General features: G+C 42.4%; 1 protein-coding gene across 1 annotated transcript in view; it reads left to right on the forward strand.

Moving 5' to 3' along the window:
- The first annotated feature begins 105 nt into the window (after positions 1 to 105).
- The window catches only part of nacc1b (nucleus accumbens associated 1, BEN and BTB (POZ) domain containing b), a 27,858-nt gene continuing 9,038 nt past the window's right edge, over positions 106 to 18,925 (forward strand). Inside the window, exons 1-8 of the mRNA XM_056371592.1 lie at positions 106 to 738; positions 6,575 to 6,725; positions 7,696 to 7,938; positions 9,150 to 9,371; positions 11,229 to 11,691; positions 12,915 to 13,212; positions 14,539 to 14,636; positions 14,799 to 18,925. The exon at positions 14,799 to 18,925 is cut by the window's right edge and continues 9,038 nt beyond it. Of these exons, the coding sequence (XP_056227567.1) occupies positions 6,600 to 6,725; positions 7,696 to 7,938; positions 9,150 to 9,371; positions 11,229 to 11,691; positions 12,915 to 13,212; positions 14,539 to 14,636; positions 14,799 to 15,133 (1,785 nt within the window). The 5' untranslated portion in view covers positions 106 to 738; positions 6,575 to 6,599 and the 3' untranslated portion in view covers positions 15,134 to 18,925. The remainder of the gene's footprint in view (positions 739 to 6,574; positions 6,726 to 7,695; positions 7,939 to 9,149; positions 9,372 to 11,228; positions 11,692 to 12,914; positions 13,213 to 14,538; positions 14,637 to 14,798) is intronic.

An 18,925-nucleotide genomic window follows, 5' to 3' on the forward strand; every position in this document is an offset into this window, starting at 1 on the left:
AGTGCCTGAATCGCCCTCCGCTATAGACCCCCCCCCCCCCCCCCCCCCCCCCCCTCCGCTCCGGTAAAAATAAAAATAAAATAATAATAACGTTAACACACTGATTCACATTGGAGTTCAGCCAAGTGAATGTAGCCTATATGGCTTCCCCGGCTCTCCTTTTTGGTGGGGATTTAATAAATAATTTATTCGCTGTGATATATCACAAGCGACATTTTGGAGGGGAACAACGCGTGTCTGTCCCGTATCGGTAGCTGCCATTCGTCCGGAGGAGGGAGGAGGGAACTCGGTCTAAACGGACATCACACCGCGCTGACACTGAACAACGGGAGACGGGGAGAGCGGTGAACTGCTGAATATTTTATCCCCCGCGACTATTTTTGTGGCTATATTTCGTTCCCCACGGTTCCTCGGACGATAAACGTGTGTGTGCTGGAGGGGGGGAGTTGACACACAAAATAGAGGAGAAGAGCTCGCTTTTTTTTTGTCCCTTTTCCGCTGCCACCCCCTCCCTCCTTTCCTCCCTCCCTCCCTCCCTCCCTCCCTCCGCGGAACGCACGCACACACCGGCCCGGGCCAGCCGAGGACTCCCAAATCCTACCGGGCATCGAGGCTGGCACACGGCGGGGCACCGAGAGCTTCTCTGCCCGCTCTGACTGCCCTGCTGCCCCGCTGGTGGTGGGTTCTTTCTCTCCCGACGCGTCTACCGGCGAGACGTCGGCTCTGCTAGACTTTCATGTGAGATTAATTGATGTATAATTGATGTGTATAAATAATATTCCGTTTTTGAAGTTTCAGCTCTGGTCGTGCTCAAGGGAGGCTACACCATAGCCACATTTTGGTGCCTGTCTACCCACGAGTGTCGGTAAATACAGCATTTCCAGTCTTAAATGCCCTTTAAACTAAAAGCCACACAAGGCTGGAATTTATTACACGTAATTTAAAGGAGTGTTTACGAATTAAATGCATAGGTGAAGTGTTTTACTAATGTCAGTATTAGCCTTAGCTTTAGCTTGCTACTTGCTAACAGGCCACCTTTAACCTCCCTAAACCAGGAAACTGAGTATGATTAGGTAGTGATTGATGTTGATATCAAAAGCTTGTGTTAGTGTTGAGTCAAATAAGTGCTTGAGTTGACTTTATGCCTGCAAGGTGACTGCAGTGATCAAGTTACTTTTTTTGGTATTTGGGTGTTAGCTACAGCATGTGGTTAGTCTGTATAAAGTAATCCAGAGTTTGTGGCACAGGAGGTGAATTTAAAATAAGTTGTGGAGGACCCACACACAGACACACACACACACACACACACAGTTTAGCATGGAGTCAGAGCATATAATGGGGCACATGGGGACTGCAGGGCAAGGGTCAAGTGGTGTGAATTAACTCCCCTTTATGTTTCCTGGAAGTTGTTGTGACCTCTCTGACCTGTGAGGAGGAAAAGGTGACTGGTAGGATGTCCTTGGTTGACATCTCTGTGCTCTGCAGTGTGTTGAAATCAAATCAGGCAAGCAGCTCCTTGTGTGGGAGAGAAAAACTTGCTTTTAGGCTACCAAAATACCCTTGAGCAATTTCAGATTTCATGACTAATTCTGGTGTCCTGTTGTGAATATTAGCATAACTGTAGACCTTTCTGTTTCTCTACTTTTTGGTGTGATCAGAGCGTTTGTTTTTCCGTTTGATTATTGATGGAATATTTTCTTCATGTAAATGCTTTGTCTTAGCAACTGGCTGCTTATTATTCATATGATTGCACATATTTACACCTGGAAACAACGACAGGCATCTAGTATTTGTTGCTGAGAAGCTCCACTGGGACACTTAGCGGTTCAGTTTCTTGCTCAAGGCCACGGGAAGTGCAGATGTAAGGGAGCAGGCGGTGCACATCATGCATTTTTAGTTCCTAGTTTTTTTTCCCCCCACAGCCAGTTCAGAGGTCAAAACTAGCAACTTTTAATCAGGATCCTGCTGCTCTATCAGTACACTTAGATAGTAATCACCAGTATCACTGAGATCAAGATGCACTAATTAAAGTAGGAGTAATGTATGTAAACAAATCCTGGATGAAGCCCAAAATGCATGGAAAAAATATCACTCTGAACCACTTCTGTTGAATTATAATTACATTAATGTAATGCATATTGATTTTTTTTTTTTTTTTTTTTACATCGGCACAAACTGTCAAAGCACAATAATGTCAAGGTACACTGGCAAGCAAACACTGACTTCGTCAGACTATTTATTGATTTTAACAAAATAAGAAGGAGAAAACTCAACTGTAATTTATACACTTGGGCGCTAATAGTGTTTTGACATGATGGGAATGGGAATTCAATTCAAATAGTACAAAATGCTCCCAGTCCAATAAGCGGTCTTAATTGTTTTGTTCAGAATAGGGCTGTCCAATTAATTAAGCTTAATAATATTATAAGGGAAGTTTACACAATTAATACACACACTAATATTAGCATTTTGGCAATTTTTCATGTATCTTATTTCAACTGAGTTGCTTGTTGCTGTAGGAAACGCAGATGTTGATATTCAGTACTTATTTTACCCATAGCTGTGTAGAGATTTGTGCAGAATTTCAGGATTTCAGAATAAAATCAAAACACTGTTAATGAAATGTGCAGCACTGGAGTTGTAAATAGACATGCTTTAGTCTCTCTTGTAACCCAGTGCATCACTAACTGTGCCTGTATCTATCAAAATTAATTAGTTGCAATAAACCTAAAAATTAATTATGATGAAATGCAGATGGCCCCCTATTCTCAGCGCTTCCCTCACGTGGGCGTAAGGCAGGAGCTCAGCATTGCTTTAGCCCCCCCCCTTTTTTTTTTTTTCAGCTTTAGTTTTCAACGATAGGAAGTTTGCAGAGCGTGCACAGTACAGTACAGTACAGTAACACTCTGTTTCACTTCACACCTGGAAGCTTGTCAGTACAACCACTGTCTTTGATTGTTGGCCGAGGAGCAGCTCCACTCAATGAGTTTGGATTTAAAGTTAAAAAATCCACCTGAGGACTCTATTCTCTAGTTTTATAATTTGGTGACGTTTTATTGCACACCAGGTGCAGGTAGTGTTTTTGTGAGGAGTTGCAACTTACTTATTTTGTTGACCTTGCTTTCTCTATACCTGTCTTGTCTAAGTTTCCCAAAAGGACTTTCAACAACCACTAGAGACTGGGTTTTTTTTGTGCTGTGTATTGAATGTGAGCTAGAAGTACAGTTTTGTAACGGGAGACATTGTCATGATGTGTCATGCCTAGTTGTTCAGATAACATTAAAGCTGTCACCACCTACTACAGATCAACAAAGGTTCAAGGTATTTCTGCGCTGCACACTGCTTATTTTGGAAGTGGAAAAACCTGCATCTCCGCCTCTTCCCCCTCTGAACGTCAATATGAGATGGTGGCTCTTGAAAAAAACCTTAATGTTTGACGAAGAAACAGCAAAAGTTGGCGTTTAACTTAAAATGAATGTATTACTGTCCAACTGTGTTGTAGACGCTTGGTCAAGCTGTTTACATTCGGCCTGTTAAATGCAAGAAAAAGGAAAATATGCCACCAGACATCAAACAAAATGGGTTTAAATAAGGTTTGTCTCCGCTCAATTTTTCTCAATTTGGAATCTCTAATTTCCCACCAAAGTGGTGCATCGCAATTGTTTTTAATCTTTGGCTTTTTTACAATGTCGAGTCCAGTAGGTTTTGTTGTTAAATAATAGTTTTAATAGTGTGTAAGGCCAGTTGTGCTGTGAGTAGATTGTGTTTACATTTCCCAGCATCCCATTCAGACTAAGTCAGGTTGGATGTGGTTGTTTGGCTGAAAACAGCTGACTCGAGCTGTGTGGCCCAGGGTCTCCAAGAAGACCTCAGTGCAACAGTCACAACAGCCAATCAGTGAAGTTTAATGAAACCAGTGCACAGCTTGTCAGCGGGATTCCCACTGTTTTTGTTACACTTGTGATAAGTTACTGTACAATTCTTCCTTCACCCCGGCTGAACCCCACACATCAGCAATATTTCTTTTCCAGCATTTGTCATTGTGCTCTCGTTCTGTTTGACTGCATGTTTTTAAGCTCTACAAATCACCAACTAAATCAGATTTCTCCAGGAATTATGTGTGAAACACTTGAGGTTGCAGATGAAAGTCGGTCGTATACGGAGTTGCTATTATCACACAGTCCAGTGTGACGGATGAATGTATGTGTTAAACCTTTTTTCAGGTGACCTATTTTTTATTTTACAACCTAAAATGACTGGGAACACACATAATATTAAACTGTGAATGCAGTTTGACGTCTGTGTGTACATGTAGAGTGATTTTTAAGTTAATTAGTTTTGTAAATTAGAATAGACTTTTTATGATTGTAGTACGGTCATGTGTGGTGCTGAAATGATTAGTGTTGGAGACTACTGTATGTTTTGTTGTCTGCAAGTATAATGACAACTGAATTGTATGGGATTAGTTGATCAACTTCTATTTAATTGACAAGATTCATTTTTATTGGATAAAGCTGACTGTACATACAGGAGCTGATCACGGTTACGGTTTAATTTATTGTAAATAATATTGCGATTATTTTTGGCAGATACTGATGATGATGTGATTTTTGCTGGGTTCTGTATCAAACATGTATTTTCCCTTTACATTTGGAGAATATGACTTGTAGGCGGGTGCGTCTCTGTTCCGGTGTTAGTTTTTCCTTCCTGATACACAATTTCAGGTAGTGGAATCAGTATCGGCTGATACTAAGGACCGATTGTTTACCATGCTGTATAGTACTAACCCCGTATGGGGTGTTGTATGTTTGCTGTCGTTGTTGTATCGTGCGGCTCAGGTCAAACAATTTGTAAAACATGAGCAGATACAAGAATGCCATAGAAAAGTTCTTTTATTATCTGATTTGACTGTCGGTCATAAAAAACAAATCATTTTAGGAATAAATAATAGTCCCTACACTAGTTGTCCTGACATGAAACTAAAGCCTTGCATACTGGTGGGACTTCCCAGTGTCACATGTTGCAAGACTGCAGACGTTTTGCAAACATTGCACTATTTACTGGAAATATTCTTCTTCTTCGCTGCTCTAAAACAGTAGTTACGTGTGGCTGCCCAGCATAACTTCGTGCGTAGGGTACTTTTTTTTAGAGCAGTGAAGAAGCATTGATTTCCGAGAAAACTGCTGATTTATCTGGGTGTGAAATTATAACGTGTATTGGTAAATTACATGGTATTGGAACGGTGTGAAGACTTGTGTACTCACCGAAACCCACTCCATGTGTGGGTTTGACTAAAGGCAATCTACAGAGTTGTAGACATTTTCCATACTTGACAACATCAGATCAGATAAATGTTTTCTTATTCTCATTAAGTCAGTCTGACGTCGTCGTCTTCAAGTTCGTTTTGGGTCAAAGTTGTAAAAACTGACATGTCAGTTGACGTGTCTTCTCTGTTACCCCCCCACCCCACCCCAAACGTTTACAAGGAGAACTAAAGGTGCTACAGCAGACTACTGTTTAGGTTACTAGGTCTCGTCTGCGAGTCTTCCTCCCGGTGGAAGAACAAGACTAATCACCAGCTTATTGTTTCCTATTAGTGGTTTGTTTTGGGTTGTAGCCAGCGTAAGCGCTCAGCGTCATCTACTACTACCAGCTACTGTCCCCATGATGATTTACTCTGCGTGTGTCCGCCAAGCTTGCATGCCGTCTATCATTTGGAGATCATGATCTTTGTGTAAAATGTGTTTGCTCAGTAGTGAAGTGACTCGCCTTTGTTCTCATCCGTTTACTTCTGCTCCGTGTATGTAAATGTATTGTGCATTTATTAACAAAAAATAAAGGGGCCTCTCCAAAGTGATGCTTCCAGTCCCAAGACAAAGATGGTTTTAGAGATTGTTTATGTATTTTTTATGCCACTGGTTTGACAGTTCCTGCACTCTTCATCACAGGCTTCTTTTGTTGGATGGTGATGAAGACGAGTGAAATGGATGTGTTATGTAAGCGACTGTGTTTTGACTGAGAAGGAGAGACGAGAAAACAACAAAGTAGGCCAAAAACCACCAAACAGTTTATTAACTGTGAATTAGATGTAATGAAACACGGTTAAAACTGAGGGGGGAAAAAAAGAGAGAAAGCCGGCTTATATAACTGTCGCTGGTGGCCCCGAATTCTCTTTCATTCGGATTCATTTGGAACTCAGAGTTTTGAATTAAAGTTGTTTACCAAATACTTAATTCATTAATCATCATACACTTGACTTACCCTGTTCCTTTATTTTATTTTAAGTCTCTTTCCTCCATCCCCATTTTCGTCTAGTCTGAATTTTTTCACATCTTCTTCTTTACTCTGTTATCCTCGTCTCATCACTGCTTCATTAACTGTTTCCTTCCTTCCTTGAACGTGCTCTGTCTCGTCTTGTCCTCGCTTCCTCATCACCTCTCTGATGTCTCCGTTTACCCATTTCCTCCTCACCTTCCCTTCAATCGTCGTATCTCACCTTTCTTTCACATATCTCCCATCCATTCCTCTCTTTCTAGCCTTTCAGCTCTAACTTCTCCTCTTCTGTCTCCTGCAGACCCTGTGGTGCTGGGCAGAGCGTTATGGCTCAGACGCTGCAGATGGCGATCCCTAACTTTGGCAACAACGTCCTGGAGTGTCTGAACGAACAGCGGCTGCAGGGCCTCTACTGTGATGTCTCCGTGGTCGTCAAGGGACACGCCTTCAAGGTGCGGGAAGAGTTTTAACCGTTTTCTATTTGAGGATGATTATTTGCATTCAGACTTACTGACACCTTCACATGGGAGCTGCGCACTGTGACCACAGTTTGTCGCTGGTGACGAAAAACTGACACTTGTGAAAGAACTGCTTCATTTTTTTTTTTTCTGGAACGTTGGTCATCTTACCTGCTAGACAATAAGCCTAAAGTCACATTGAAATCTTAAAGCTTGAGATGCTAAAGTTGTTTGTGGTTTAAATAATATTTCCAACTTTATTTAGATTGGGGTTTTTTTTCCCCCAAACCAGAGAAATTAGTGGTCGAAGGAGAAGTCGAATTGAAACTGTAAAATAAAGAAATGCGTTTAAATAATTTCAGACAACATGCTTTGGTCTTATTTTGTTGAGTGCTCACTGGTCCTGTAGGACTACAGTGTTGGTGTAATTAGTTCCACAATAGAGGTATTGACAAAATTTTGCTCAGTTTAATTGGTGAGACGGGAAAATATGGTCCAGGTCAAAAATGGCCAGAATCCTGCTTTAAATAATTTCCAATAGATTTTTCCCGAGCTCCATCTGGCCACCTCTCACTAGAGACATAAATCTTTGGCTTTGCCACTGTTCAATACAATTTCACTCTGTAAGGCCAAGAGTTGAGATTTGGCTGTGTTACAGAAGTTACTGCAACACAATGGGAAATGATTCCTCTACAGTTGGATACAATTTTGATGTGGTCAATACTTTCAGAAATAAATTACCTGCCTCTCTCTGCAGTTGAAGAAAAACTCCATCAAAGTGAGATTACTGTAAATATTTGTCAGGCAGCTGAGATGAAGCCAACCTTCCGCTACATATCTGTGGTTTGGGTTTACTGCACTGCACTCAAGCAACTCTGTAGATTTTAATTCTGCACACATCAGCTCCATTTCATATCTTTTTCACCCTTGCGACTTCACCTCTCGCCGCTCCTCGCCCCCTCAGGCCCACCGTGCAGTTCTGGCAGCCAGCAGCTCCTACTTCCGGGATCTGTTCAACGCCGGGGGGAAGAGCTCGGTGGTGGAGCTGCCCCCGGCCGTGCAGCCGCAGAGCTTCCAGCAGATCCTGGCCTTCTGCTACACAGGACGCCTCAGCATGAACGTTGGAGACCAGTTCCTGCTCATGTACACCGCCGGCTTCCTCCAGATCCAGCAGATCATGGAGAAGGGCACAGAGTTTTTCCTCAAGGTAGAAATTAGCCGATGAAGCTTTGATGTACAGTGATTAATGAATCCAGATGTAGAAGTGTTGGTAAAGAGGTCATAAGTACATTAGCACTAATGTAGCACTAATTTCTACATATTACAAATCCTGTAAATCGTAATCATGGAGAGAGAATCTGCCAGACATGAGTATGATTACATTTTTTGTGCTGCCACCATGGCACCTGTTGTGTGTGACATTATGCGTGCCGTTATGTTGTCATGGGGGTGTCTGTGTTTGTAGATCTGATTACATTTGGAGTGCCTTACTGCATAAATCTGCATATTAATGAGAGAAACTGATTTCCTTGAATGTAGCCTTTCATACCCCCAGACACAGAGTTAAGATGATAAAAGCCACGAATTACACGAAGCATCTGAGGGGAAAAATACAGGATCTGCTACTGGAGCATGAATTAAGTTGCTGCTGGTCTTAAAATGTTATTTATCAGACATGGTGGTGTTTTCTACCCCACCAGCGACCTTGGCAAGCCACCAAAGAATTTTAGGAATCTGAGTTCGATACTAAAAATCAGCTCGTATCGTAATAAAAGAAGTTAAATTTGTACAGACGAATGTTTGAGCTGCTTGGTTGGGTTAGGTACCAAAAACAAACATTTTTAACACCTTATTTGAGAAATATAATCATGACTAATTTAGCTGCTGTTTTCCAAATAAATAAATGAATTAGTTAGTCAGAAAATAGTAGCCCATTGTGATGCAACACCCTCAAATGAACAAAATATATTCAATTTACATTCATATAAAAGAGGAAAGCAGCAAATTCTGACATTTGAGAATCTGGAACCAAATTTTCTTTAAAAATATTTAGCTTTAAATAATTATCAGCTAATAAAGCTATGGTAATTATCAGCTTTTTATGTTTAAATTAAATAATTTAAACATAAAAAGCCTCATGTGTTGCTAGCAGGTGTACAGTAACTTTACCTGTGTAAATGTTGATTGAATTTAGGAGCTGAGTATTCCACATTTTGGTGCAGTTTTCTGTTCTTATTGCTACAGACACGTGTCAGTCGATACCAAACCTATCGAGGTTTAATATCCAGCTGTACTTAGGAGGAGGAATTATTACATTTTAAACGTGCATGAATCTGAGAAGTGTAAAATTATGTTTATGTTCATTGGTAATTGTATGAAACAAAAGTTTGATCCTTCTTTATGTCACCACACCTGCAGGTCTCATCTCCAAGCTGTGACTCCCAGGGTCTCCACACTGAGGAGACCCCGCCCTCTGAGCCTCAGAGTCCCGTCACTCAAACGGTGGGAGGGGGCGGAGTCGGCGTGGTCGCCACAGCCGCCGGAAGGCCTTCCTCTTGCCTGACGCCCCTCCCCCTGGTGTCCAAAGTGAAGACAGAACAGACAGCGAGCACACCTCAGCCCGGCCCGCAGCCACAGCAGGTAGGCTCCGTCTTCTGATGTCTTCCAAAGCAGCCGCCAAAGTGTCGCTTTGGTGCAGTAATTAACAGCTCTGAGGTGTGAAGTGGCCTGAGAAGAGAATCAATCATTATTCGCTCTTAACGTTATTTGAAGCAGAGCATCATGAGTAGGTGTTTCATTGAGTTTGCGATTTGAAAAGGCTTTAATAGACTTTCAAGGCGAGCCTGCTCCCAGTACCTCAAGTGACAAAAAAAGCCATTTACTTGTTGCAGCTGGAAAGCTTACTTATAAAACTTGATATATCCATACTTTTTGATGATCATAACCTGAAGGTTAGTTCTGAAATATACCATAAACAGCCATAATTTTTCTTTTTTTTTTTTTTTCAGGCGAGGAAATAAATTATGTTGCAGGTCAGAGGTTATTTAAATTGTGTTCATTCAACCACTTTATAGGAGCTTTAAATGGAGGAGGTGAAGAGCCTCAATACTGACAGAAGAGTATGGTTTGTTTTGATCATATTTTCCATCCATATTAATTAGCGGTTGGTGTTAGAGTAGCTCAAATTGTAGTGATGATTTGATGTTGCATAATTGTGGCTTAATTCAAACATCAGAATGACTTTTTCATGTGTTCTATTGAAAATAAAGGCGAGCTAGAATCTTTTCAAGAAATGTACTGTACCTTTCAATAGCTCTTTTTATCTGATTTTAATACAGCATGCGTTTTCATTCAAACTTGAGCTTTCAGTGGTGCTTTTATTAATCAGGTATTCTGAAAGTTTGATTTTAACTTGCCCACTCAAACAGTGGATAGAGCATTGTAAATCTTTATATATAAGAAAATCTATGCGTGGATTGGAGTCTAGTTAAAATGCAGGTAAAAGAGAAACTGGAGAAACCTGTGTCTTGTAATTTACCTCAGAGGAAAGCATCTGTTGGCTGCTCAAAAATAGATGCCATGTGATGTCAGGTGCTAATCTGCATATCAGTGTATTCACTACACAGGAAGAGGCAGTGTGATCATCATGTACGTTTGATTTAGATGTGCACATAGCATCAGATGTACAGATTTCCTGCTGTTTTCAGCAGATTTGTTACTTTTAAAAAATCTGAAATCTTGTTAAAACTGATCACGATGATACAGGCTTTCGTTTTTCCTTTATTTTTGATTTGCTTGCCGTTAGAGAATCTGTATTTTAATGAGACGTTTCAAGCGTTTCTGAGTCAGAAAGGTAGAAAATACTGGAGAGAGCTTCTTTAACCAGATGCTGCAATTTAGCAAGTGAGCTTAGCATTGAATATCAACACTTTTCAGGTAAAATCTGAGCAGAATCGAACAATTCCTGACGCGTCTCCTCTCATGATCAGTCAAACTACTCAGTCATTGTCTGAACATGTGGCTCCTCTCTCAGATACATGCTTGAATTGTTGCCTCTGTTTGTTTTTACGTGAAGCCTAAAGGAGCTATTTGTAAGTTATGCTATTGCTACGTGGCTAACGTTAGCATTAACAGCTGTTTACTTACCAGTCAAGAAGAAACGTGAGTTCAGCATCAAACTCCGCCAGAGGCAGGGAGCGACGTCAATGCTGATGTTTTGTCTTTTCTTCTGACGTTAGCACGCTAACCAGCTAGCCCCAACCTGTCTTGTCACTTCCTGATAGCAACTCTAAGCTGCCCTGAAGACGTAGCAGCGCTCAGAGGACGTGTTATAACCTCTTGTATTATAAAGACGACGATGGCTGAAGCTCTTGCCAAGAGACAATCGCCACCACCTGCTCCTGCTGCATTCGGTGGCAGGGAAAACTTATATTATATTTTCTGTTTGTTGATTGTTAGTTGTTAGTAATGACCTGGAATCTCTCTCCTCCGCAGCAGGAGAGCTCTCCCTACTCGGTGGTCTGCACCCCTGTGGCCAAGCGGCTGTGGGAAGGGGGCAACCGTGACGGGGGAGGGGGGTCTGGAGGGGGCGGAGGAGGTGGGATGAGGAAGGCTGCGCGCTACTCCTCCTCCTCCTCTTCCTCCTCCACCTCCTCCAACAACACTACCCATGATGCCTCTGGGCGTGGACTTGCAGCCAACGCCGCCATGGTGGGCGGCGGCGCCACTTCGGTGGGAGGAGTCGGACTCAACAGTAACCACAACAACAATAACAACAACAACGGCGGGACCCCCGAGGGCACGAGCCCGGGCACGCTGAGCATGTACACCAGCGACTCGCCCATCAGTTACCACGACGACGAGGAGGAGGACGACATAGCGGACGAGAGCGCCGAGGAGCAGTACAGACAGATCTGCAACATGTACACCATGTACAGCATGCTGAACGCCGGCGCAGCAGGTGAGCTCTGACAGCAGATGAGTTCAGCTCGAGGTTACTGTGTTTTCATGTGGATCTCAAAGTTTCTGTCGTCTGATCTCTGGAAACCTTTCACCGTCGCGTGTTCACAAATACGAATCCTGTAGACGTTGTTTATCCAAAACTTTTTCAGAGGAGAACGAAATGTTCAAAACACTGAAACCACTGAAAGTTGTGGATCCTGCCTTTTTTTTTTCTTTTAAGCTTACGGATTGTTTCAGTTTAATTATTCAAAGGTTTTCGGAATTAAATATGGCTATAAAGTTTATTCAAAATACAGGAGAGATGTGTCTTAAGGTGAACAGTGTCATCAAATTTCTTAGAATTCAATTAGTTTTGTTTTACCTGTTGTTTTGATCTAAAGGTCATAGGTTGAAAGGTGTTTTTAAGTCGGTGGTCCAGGTTGAGCTACAACAGAAATGCTCAGAGTCTGATATCCAGCCTGACTCCATTCTCTGCTTTCCACTTAATAAAGAATGAATAAAACACTTTGGGATATAAACCAGAGGAGTTTAATGCGTTGAATCGAGGCAGAGGAACATCCAGTGCAAAGTGGAGTGTAATTGTCTCTGTGTCACAGTCCTTTAAACACACACTTTGGACTGAACTATCTCATTCACACCATGGTTACATACTCAAATGTTTTCATTGAATATTTTGATTAATATTTATTTAATCATTTATTAAATATATCTGAAGCAAAAGTTAATAGGGCTTTGGCTAGAGGGCTTCTTTTTATTGTTTGCTTCTGTGCACTAATTGACATTGGTAATTAATTTTCTCATCAACATATGGATTCATAACAGTAATTTAATTTGAGCTGAACTCCACTATGTGTGCATTTAAATTGTCTTAATGTGCACAGAGGCAGGTATTCCCCCGAGAACATGGTGTAATTATCTGTTAAAGAGGTATTGGAGTATTTGGTAATTGAGAATTATTTTTTTTATTGTTTTTTTATTGATCAGAATCAAACTGAAGTACCAGGAAGTGAATTTTTGTTCTTTTTTAATTGATTTAAATCATAATTTTGCAAATTTTAATGTTTTATTTAGTTTTAACGTTGGGCAGCTTTTCCCAAATGAACAAAAAGAAAACCCGTTCATGGTCCTCAGTAAGATTTTGTATCCACTGTGAAACTCTGGCACTGGTGTTGTCAAATTTCAAACCCAGCCCTGAATGTAACACTGATCTACCATCCCCAGTGGTCGGGGAGAGGGTGGAGGCTCTGCCGGACTTGGCCCCAGACTCCGGTGGCGGACGGGGAGGCAGGGGGGCGCGGTCCCGGCAGGACCTGGCGTCGCTGCCCGCCGAGCTCATCAGCCAGATCGGGAACCGCTGCCACCCGAAGCTGTACGAGGAGGGCGACCCGGCCGAGAAGCTGGAGCTGGTGAGCGGCACCTCCGTGTTCATCTCCCGCGCCCAGCTCATGAACTGCCACGTCAGCGCCGGCACCCGCCACAAAGTGCTGCTCAGACGCCTGCTGGCCGCGTTCTTCGACAGGTCAGTGTCCGACACGCTTCGGCCGACCAAACGATTGGCTTGTGAATCGTTGTGTAGTAAAGCCAGAGAACTGTATGTGCTTGTGCAGTCTGTGAGCAGCGGGAACATGGACGTACAGTATATTGCTGATGAAGCCTCACGCTGTTGGATCCAGTGCAACTGGAAACTGAGGCTTGATGCGTTGAATGCTTGACGATGGAGTCATTTATAATTAAAGATGATGTGTGTTCCAAGTACTTGTCATTCAACTGGACTGCCTGGTTGTGGAGTGTAAACTTAACACCAGAACTAGATTTATTCACTTATTTTCTAACAGACAAGGAAAAGGCAGGTGAAAATAAATGATGATTTCATGGTGGTTTCAGCCAGTTAAATGAAGTGTAAATTTTCAGAGACAAGTCAAGAAGTGCATTTTATTTGTCTCTCTGTCGTGTTGTGCACAACTAGTTCTCACTTTGACAGCAGAAAACAGGAATAATAAACGTCAAGGTTTAAAAATACAGAAAGACACACAAAGCTGAGTTACCAAAGTTTGTCACAAGCAGTGTGTGGGATTCACTGAACGCCACAGACCTGAGCTGGAAACCTGTGTAAGTGTCTTTGCCTTCAGTCCGACCTGTGGACTGCAGCTTGTTGAGTGACGGTGTGAGCGTGTCTCAGGGGGCTGGTAGCTCAGGGGCAGAGGGACAGACTGAGGATTGAAGGATGGATGAAACGCTGCTGTTAGAAACCCCCCCGTCACTGGTGAGGATCGCTGTCTGTGTTGTTGGCTGCAGGCGGAAACAGATGTGTGAAGGTTGACACCATGAACTAAAATACATGATAGTTGCTATGGCATGACACTTGTGCTATAAATGAAGCTTAGTGTGTGTATGCCGTTAGTGTGTTTTTGGGTGCAGGGCTGCAACTAATATTTTTATCATCAATTCATCGTTTAATCTATGAAACATCATAAATTGTGAAAAAACGTCCCATGAGCTGAAGGGTTAGACGTCTTCAAACGGCTTCTCATGTTTGATCCAATATATATATATATATATATATATATATATATATATATATATATATATATATATATATATATATACATCTAAATATATTTAATTTACAATAATGTAAGAACAAGAAAAGCAGTCAATTCTCACATTTGAAAATTTGGATTTTTGAATGCAACTAACTTCTGTATCTCAGCCTGCACTTCAGCATGTCCTGTAGTTGCCTTTGTTTCCCAAAAGATTCTGTACATAGAATAAAATGTAAAGATTTTCTGATGTTTACATTATATCTGTTGTTGATGGGATGTTTGGGGTGTTTTTCGTTGTGTAGGAGCACTCTGGCAAACAGCTGTGGGACTGGTATCCGCTCCTCTACCAACGACCCGAGTCGTAAACCGCTGGACAACAGAGTCCTGCACGCTGTCAAATGTGAGACACACACACACACACACACACACTCAGTGAGAATTTGCCAGCTGCAGCTTTGAAACCTCCTCACTGTCTTTTCTTCTTCTACTTCTTCTTTGCTGTTTTTCTTTCATGTTTTTTTACCTTTCTCTTTCCTTTTTTCTCCTCTCTTCCCTCCTCCAGTTTACTGCCAGAATTTCGCACCGAGCTTTAAAGAGAGCGAGATGAACGCCATTGCGGCCGACATGTGCACCAACGCCCGTCGCGTCGTCCGCAAGAGCTGGATCCCCAAGCTTAAACTGCTGATGGCCGACAGCGACGCCTACTCCGCCTTCCTGGCCGACAGCGTGAAGATGGAGGCAGACGCACTGGGGGCAGATCAAGGCTTTGACCCTGCCTCCCTGGAAGCTGTGGCGGCAGCGGCGGCAGCGGCCGCCAACAGTAACGAAGCGGGAGGCGGAGCCACGCCAGCAGAGACCCTCCACGGGGCGGGAGGAGACGGCAGCACTTTGTTTTGAGTGAGTGAACGGACAGATAGATGAATGGACAGATGGACAGATTGATGGAGGGAGGGATGGCATTTCTCTGGTGGGCGATGAGTAGAGAACGGTGGCCACTGTGGTCGTAATGACAGTTGTCACGCCATCCCCTAGCCGCCATGCGTTTGGGGATCTGTTTCTTCTTCTGCACCTCTTTCGGTCAGTTTGTTCTGCTTTCCTTCCTCCGTTTGTCCATGTTTTCAGTCTCTCTCCACGGCCCAGAATGCCTCATTTCGCTCCGTTTCTCCTTCCTTGTTCCGGTGGAGAGAGATAGAAAGACGGCAGAGACAGAAAGGTGGCAGAGGGAGGAGGCCGACCCCCCCCCCCCCAACCTCCTCATCCCTCTGCAACCTTTCGAAACCTGATAGTTTCAGCCTTTTACTTTTTATGTTTTTTAGAAGTGTGTCCTGTCACTAAGGCCCTTTTCTTACATAATCAATCACAGACATTCCCTGGGGCGGGGGGGAGGGGGGGAGGGGGGGCGGGAGGGTAATCCTGTTTTGAGAAAGTGATGTCTCCTTTCCCAAACTCCAGTAACACTGTTGTTTTGATATTGAATGTATGCGTGGCGAACTGCAGCGTTCAGTGGAGGCTGAGTGAGATTGTACAGAGCCCTTTCTTTTTTTTTTATTTGTCTTTTTTTTTGTTTTGTTTTGTTTAGTTGGGTTTTTTTTTTTTTTTTTTTTTTTGCTTTACTTCATCTGGACGGCCAGATGGAAAGCTTCTCTGAAAGCATGGGGTTAATGAGGTCGGGGGTTGAAATGAATATTAATATGTATATCGGCATTAGTTTATGATCTCCCCTGACCTCGGCCCGACCCCACCTTACCCTGCTCTTTATCTCCTGCCGGGCATGCTGGGAAACTGATTCACCAGCCGTGAGAGAAATGCTGCTGAATTCTGACTGCGGACGGCATTTCGATTCGTTAGTGGCTGGATTCGTCAGCCAGACTAAAACAGAACAAAAAAAGATTTGCTTGACTAAAACCTTTCCCCCCCGACCCCCCCGGACTTTTTGACCCTTAGATGAAAAAAAAAAACCATTTCAGTTTGTTTACTTTTTTTGTGTCTTTAAAATTTTTCCTTTGTGTGGTTGTTTTTGCCAAGGCTCCTTGTTAACCGATGATTGTCAAAGAGTTTGCACTGTGTTATTTCCTGCGGTATGAGTACAATCGAACTACGTTTTTGTACGTACAAGAAAGAGAATAGGGGTGGTTTTATTTAAAAAATGACAAAAAAAAAAGAAGAAAAAATACCAGCTAAAATCCAATTTCTATCTCTGTTTATCACCCGTTTTTTTTTTTTTGTTTGTTTGTTTTTTTAATCTGAAGGAAAGTCGAGAAATATCCAAAAGCAAGTTTCTGCCTGTGAGCTTAGGAACGAGCTGTGTGTGTGTGTGTGTGTGTGTGTGTGTGTGTGTGTGTGGATACAGTGGCAATGTTCTTTTGTTTCCAACTTGTGTTTATATTGTTTTCCCTCAGATTATTCACAGCCATGCCCGTTAACAGCACAAGTTTCCTCAGGCTCGCTGCCTGGATGCGTGCTCGCCTGGCATGGACAAAGGTGCTAATTCAAGCATTGGTACATGGCAAGAAATACAGCTGTGTGTGTGTGTGTGTGTGTAGGTGTGTATTTGAGGGGCCACACAGTTTGTTTGTGTGCTGCAATAGAGAGAGAGAGTGAGAGGCCAGACGGCGTGTTTTCACACACGCTTGGTCGATTAATTCACCCATCACTGCGGTGAGCACACATACACGCTAATACGCATTTGGGCGCTGTCAGCTGCATCAGCTACAGTACACCAGAGCAACGTGGGAATTAAAGGGGAATTACACCCAGGCAGACCTGAGAGGCTGCTGCTTTTCATCACGTGTGAGCAATCGGCTAAAAGTAATTTTGCGTATTAATGAGGCCGCGTTAAGATCCGATGGAAAAGGTAAAGTTTGACTTTTTTTTTTGTTGGATTGACGTCGAAGTTACTGCATTTACGGGAGTTAATCTGAATTGTAAAGAGAAAAGTGGCCAAATAATTTGGCATTGGAAAACGACCCTGAAAGTCACATTGCAGTCATAGTGGCCTTTGTAGAGAGAAGACCAAGTGCAGAACGAGATCTGTTCTCTTTAACAAAGAAATGACCTCCAGACTCCACAATGCAGCTGAATCCACTCATCAGCTAAAGCCAGGAGAGGGCTCTTTGCTCTTGTTCACTTCGAGGTCGAGGTTGAATACCTGGGCTCCAGGTCGAACGTCTCTGTTTGTTACCACTGATATTTCAGTCCTCAACAGCATTGTGCCGTTTTCAAATGGATATTCAAATCTCCCATACGGCAGATTCAAGCTTTAGTGAGAGCTGAAGTCTTTTAATCATTAAAAATCACTTCCAGACAATCAATATAAAGCCAGCCTTCCCTTATGACAGATCTGACAAATCTGTCTGTTTGGCACTAGAGAATGAAAAGGCCTGAAGAAAAGGAGTAGTGTGAATAACACGGAGGCAAAGTTAGCCAGCGGTAAATGTATGTTACACAAATTTGATCAATGGCCCGGACAAAATAAAACTAAGAATAGTTTGTCCAACAGAACATGTTACACAAATTTCAGCTCCTCTTTTTAGGCTAATGACTGATTTATGTTAATTACATCCAGGCCACAAAAGGGCAGTTTATTGCCTCACGCCAAAGTGTGAGAACTCGCTGGCTTTGTGCATTTGTCCTGTTTTTTAAAGTGTGAACAGGTCAAGCAGTTGAACTCGAATATGGTGGCTTATTTTTATTCATCATTGTGTAAATGGACACATATAAATATGAGATTTTTAAGGAAAAATATGAAGTGGCACCAACTGAAAGTTTCTCTCTGGAGCCCTGAGTTTTGAGCTCCGAGCAATTATCATCAAAATGAGCAGTTTTTATCACCAGCGAACTCCTGAAGAGAGTGTGTGTCCGCTGCGGTGTGTGTTCGGTCAGTAGACGAAGTGAAATGTCACGCGTCAGCTGTAGGAGGCAGCGGTTCGCCTTTACTGTCAAATGTGCCATCCTGATTTAAAAAAGGGAACGCGTGGTGTGTTTTTAATTTGAAAGATAATCCAGCTGTTACACCATGAGCTGCTCACAGCCCCATTTTCAAACATCTAATTTCCACTGTGTTTATGTACCACTGTGTTAAATATAAAATACCACAACCTTATTGGTACATTGGATTTCTGTTGCTATGGAATCCCCAGTGAGAAAAACATCATATTGTGTCAAAAAAACGTTGTATTTTATATGCATCTCAAGGACTGAACCTTTAAAACCCAAACAAAAAAACATTATAGACTTGATTTATTCTTATTTAGACATTTCTGACACAAGTGACATTATTTTTTAGTTTTTCTTTTATGAATATTTGGCCTGTTCTTCCTTTTTTTAAAGTGAGAAGAAACCACAAGCACCTTATTGCCAGTGTGGCAGCAGAAGTGGAACTGTTTAATGTCACTGTTACAGGTTTATAATGATGTTTGGACTCCCACGCACACACACACACATGCACACGCACACGCACAGACCCTTAAGTTGAAGGGTGTGTCGTTAAATCGCCTCTTAAGTGTAACAAAGAAACGGCGCTGCACAAAATCAGAGTGTTGAAACACCCCGGAGAAGAACCAAAAATCGGCCTTTGAGACGTCGACTAACCTGTCCTGAACTGACCCAGTTTTTTTTAGACCAGTGTTATTTAGGGAAAAAAAACAAATTGTCTGCTTTTTACGGCCTGGCTTTTAAGGAAAGATGTTT

Source organism: Seriola aureovittata, chromosome 3, assembly GCF_021018895.1.
Source record: "Seriola aureovittata isolate HTS-2021-v1 ecotype China chromosome 3, ASM2101889v1, whole genome shotgun sequence".
NCBI lineage: Eukaryota > Metazoa > Chordata > Actinopteri > Carangiformes > Carangidae > Seriola > Seriola aureovittata.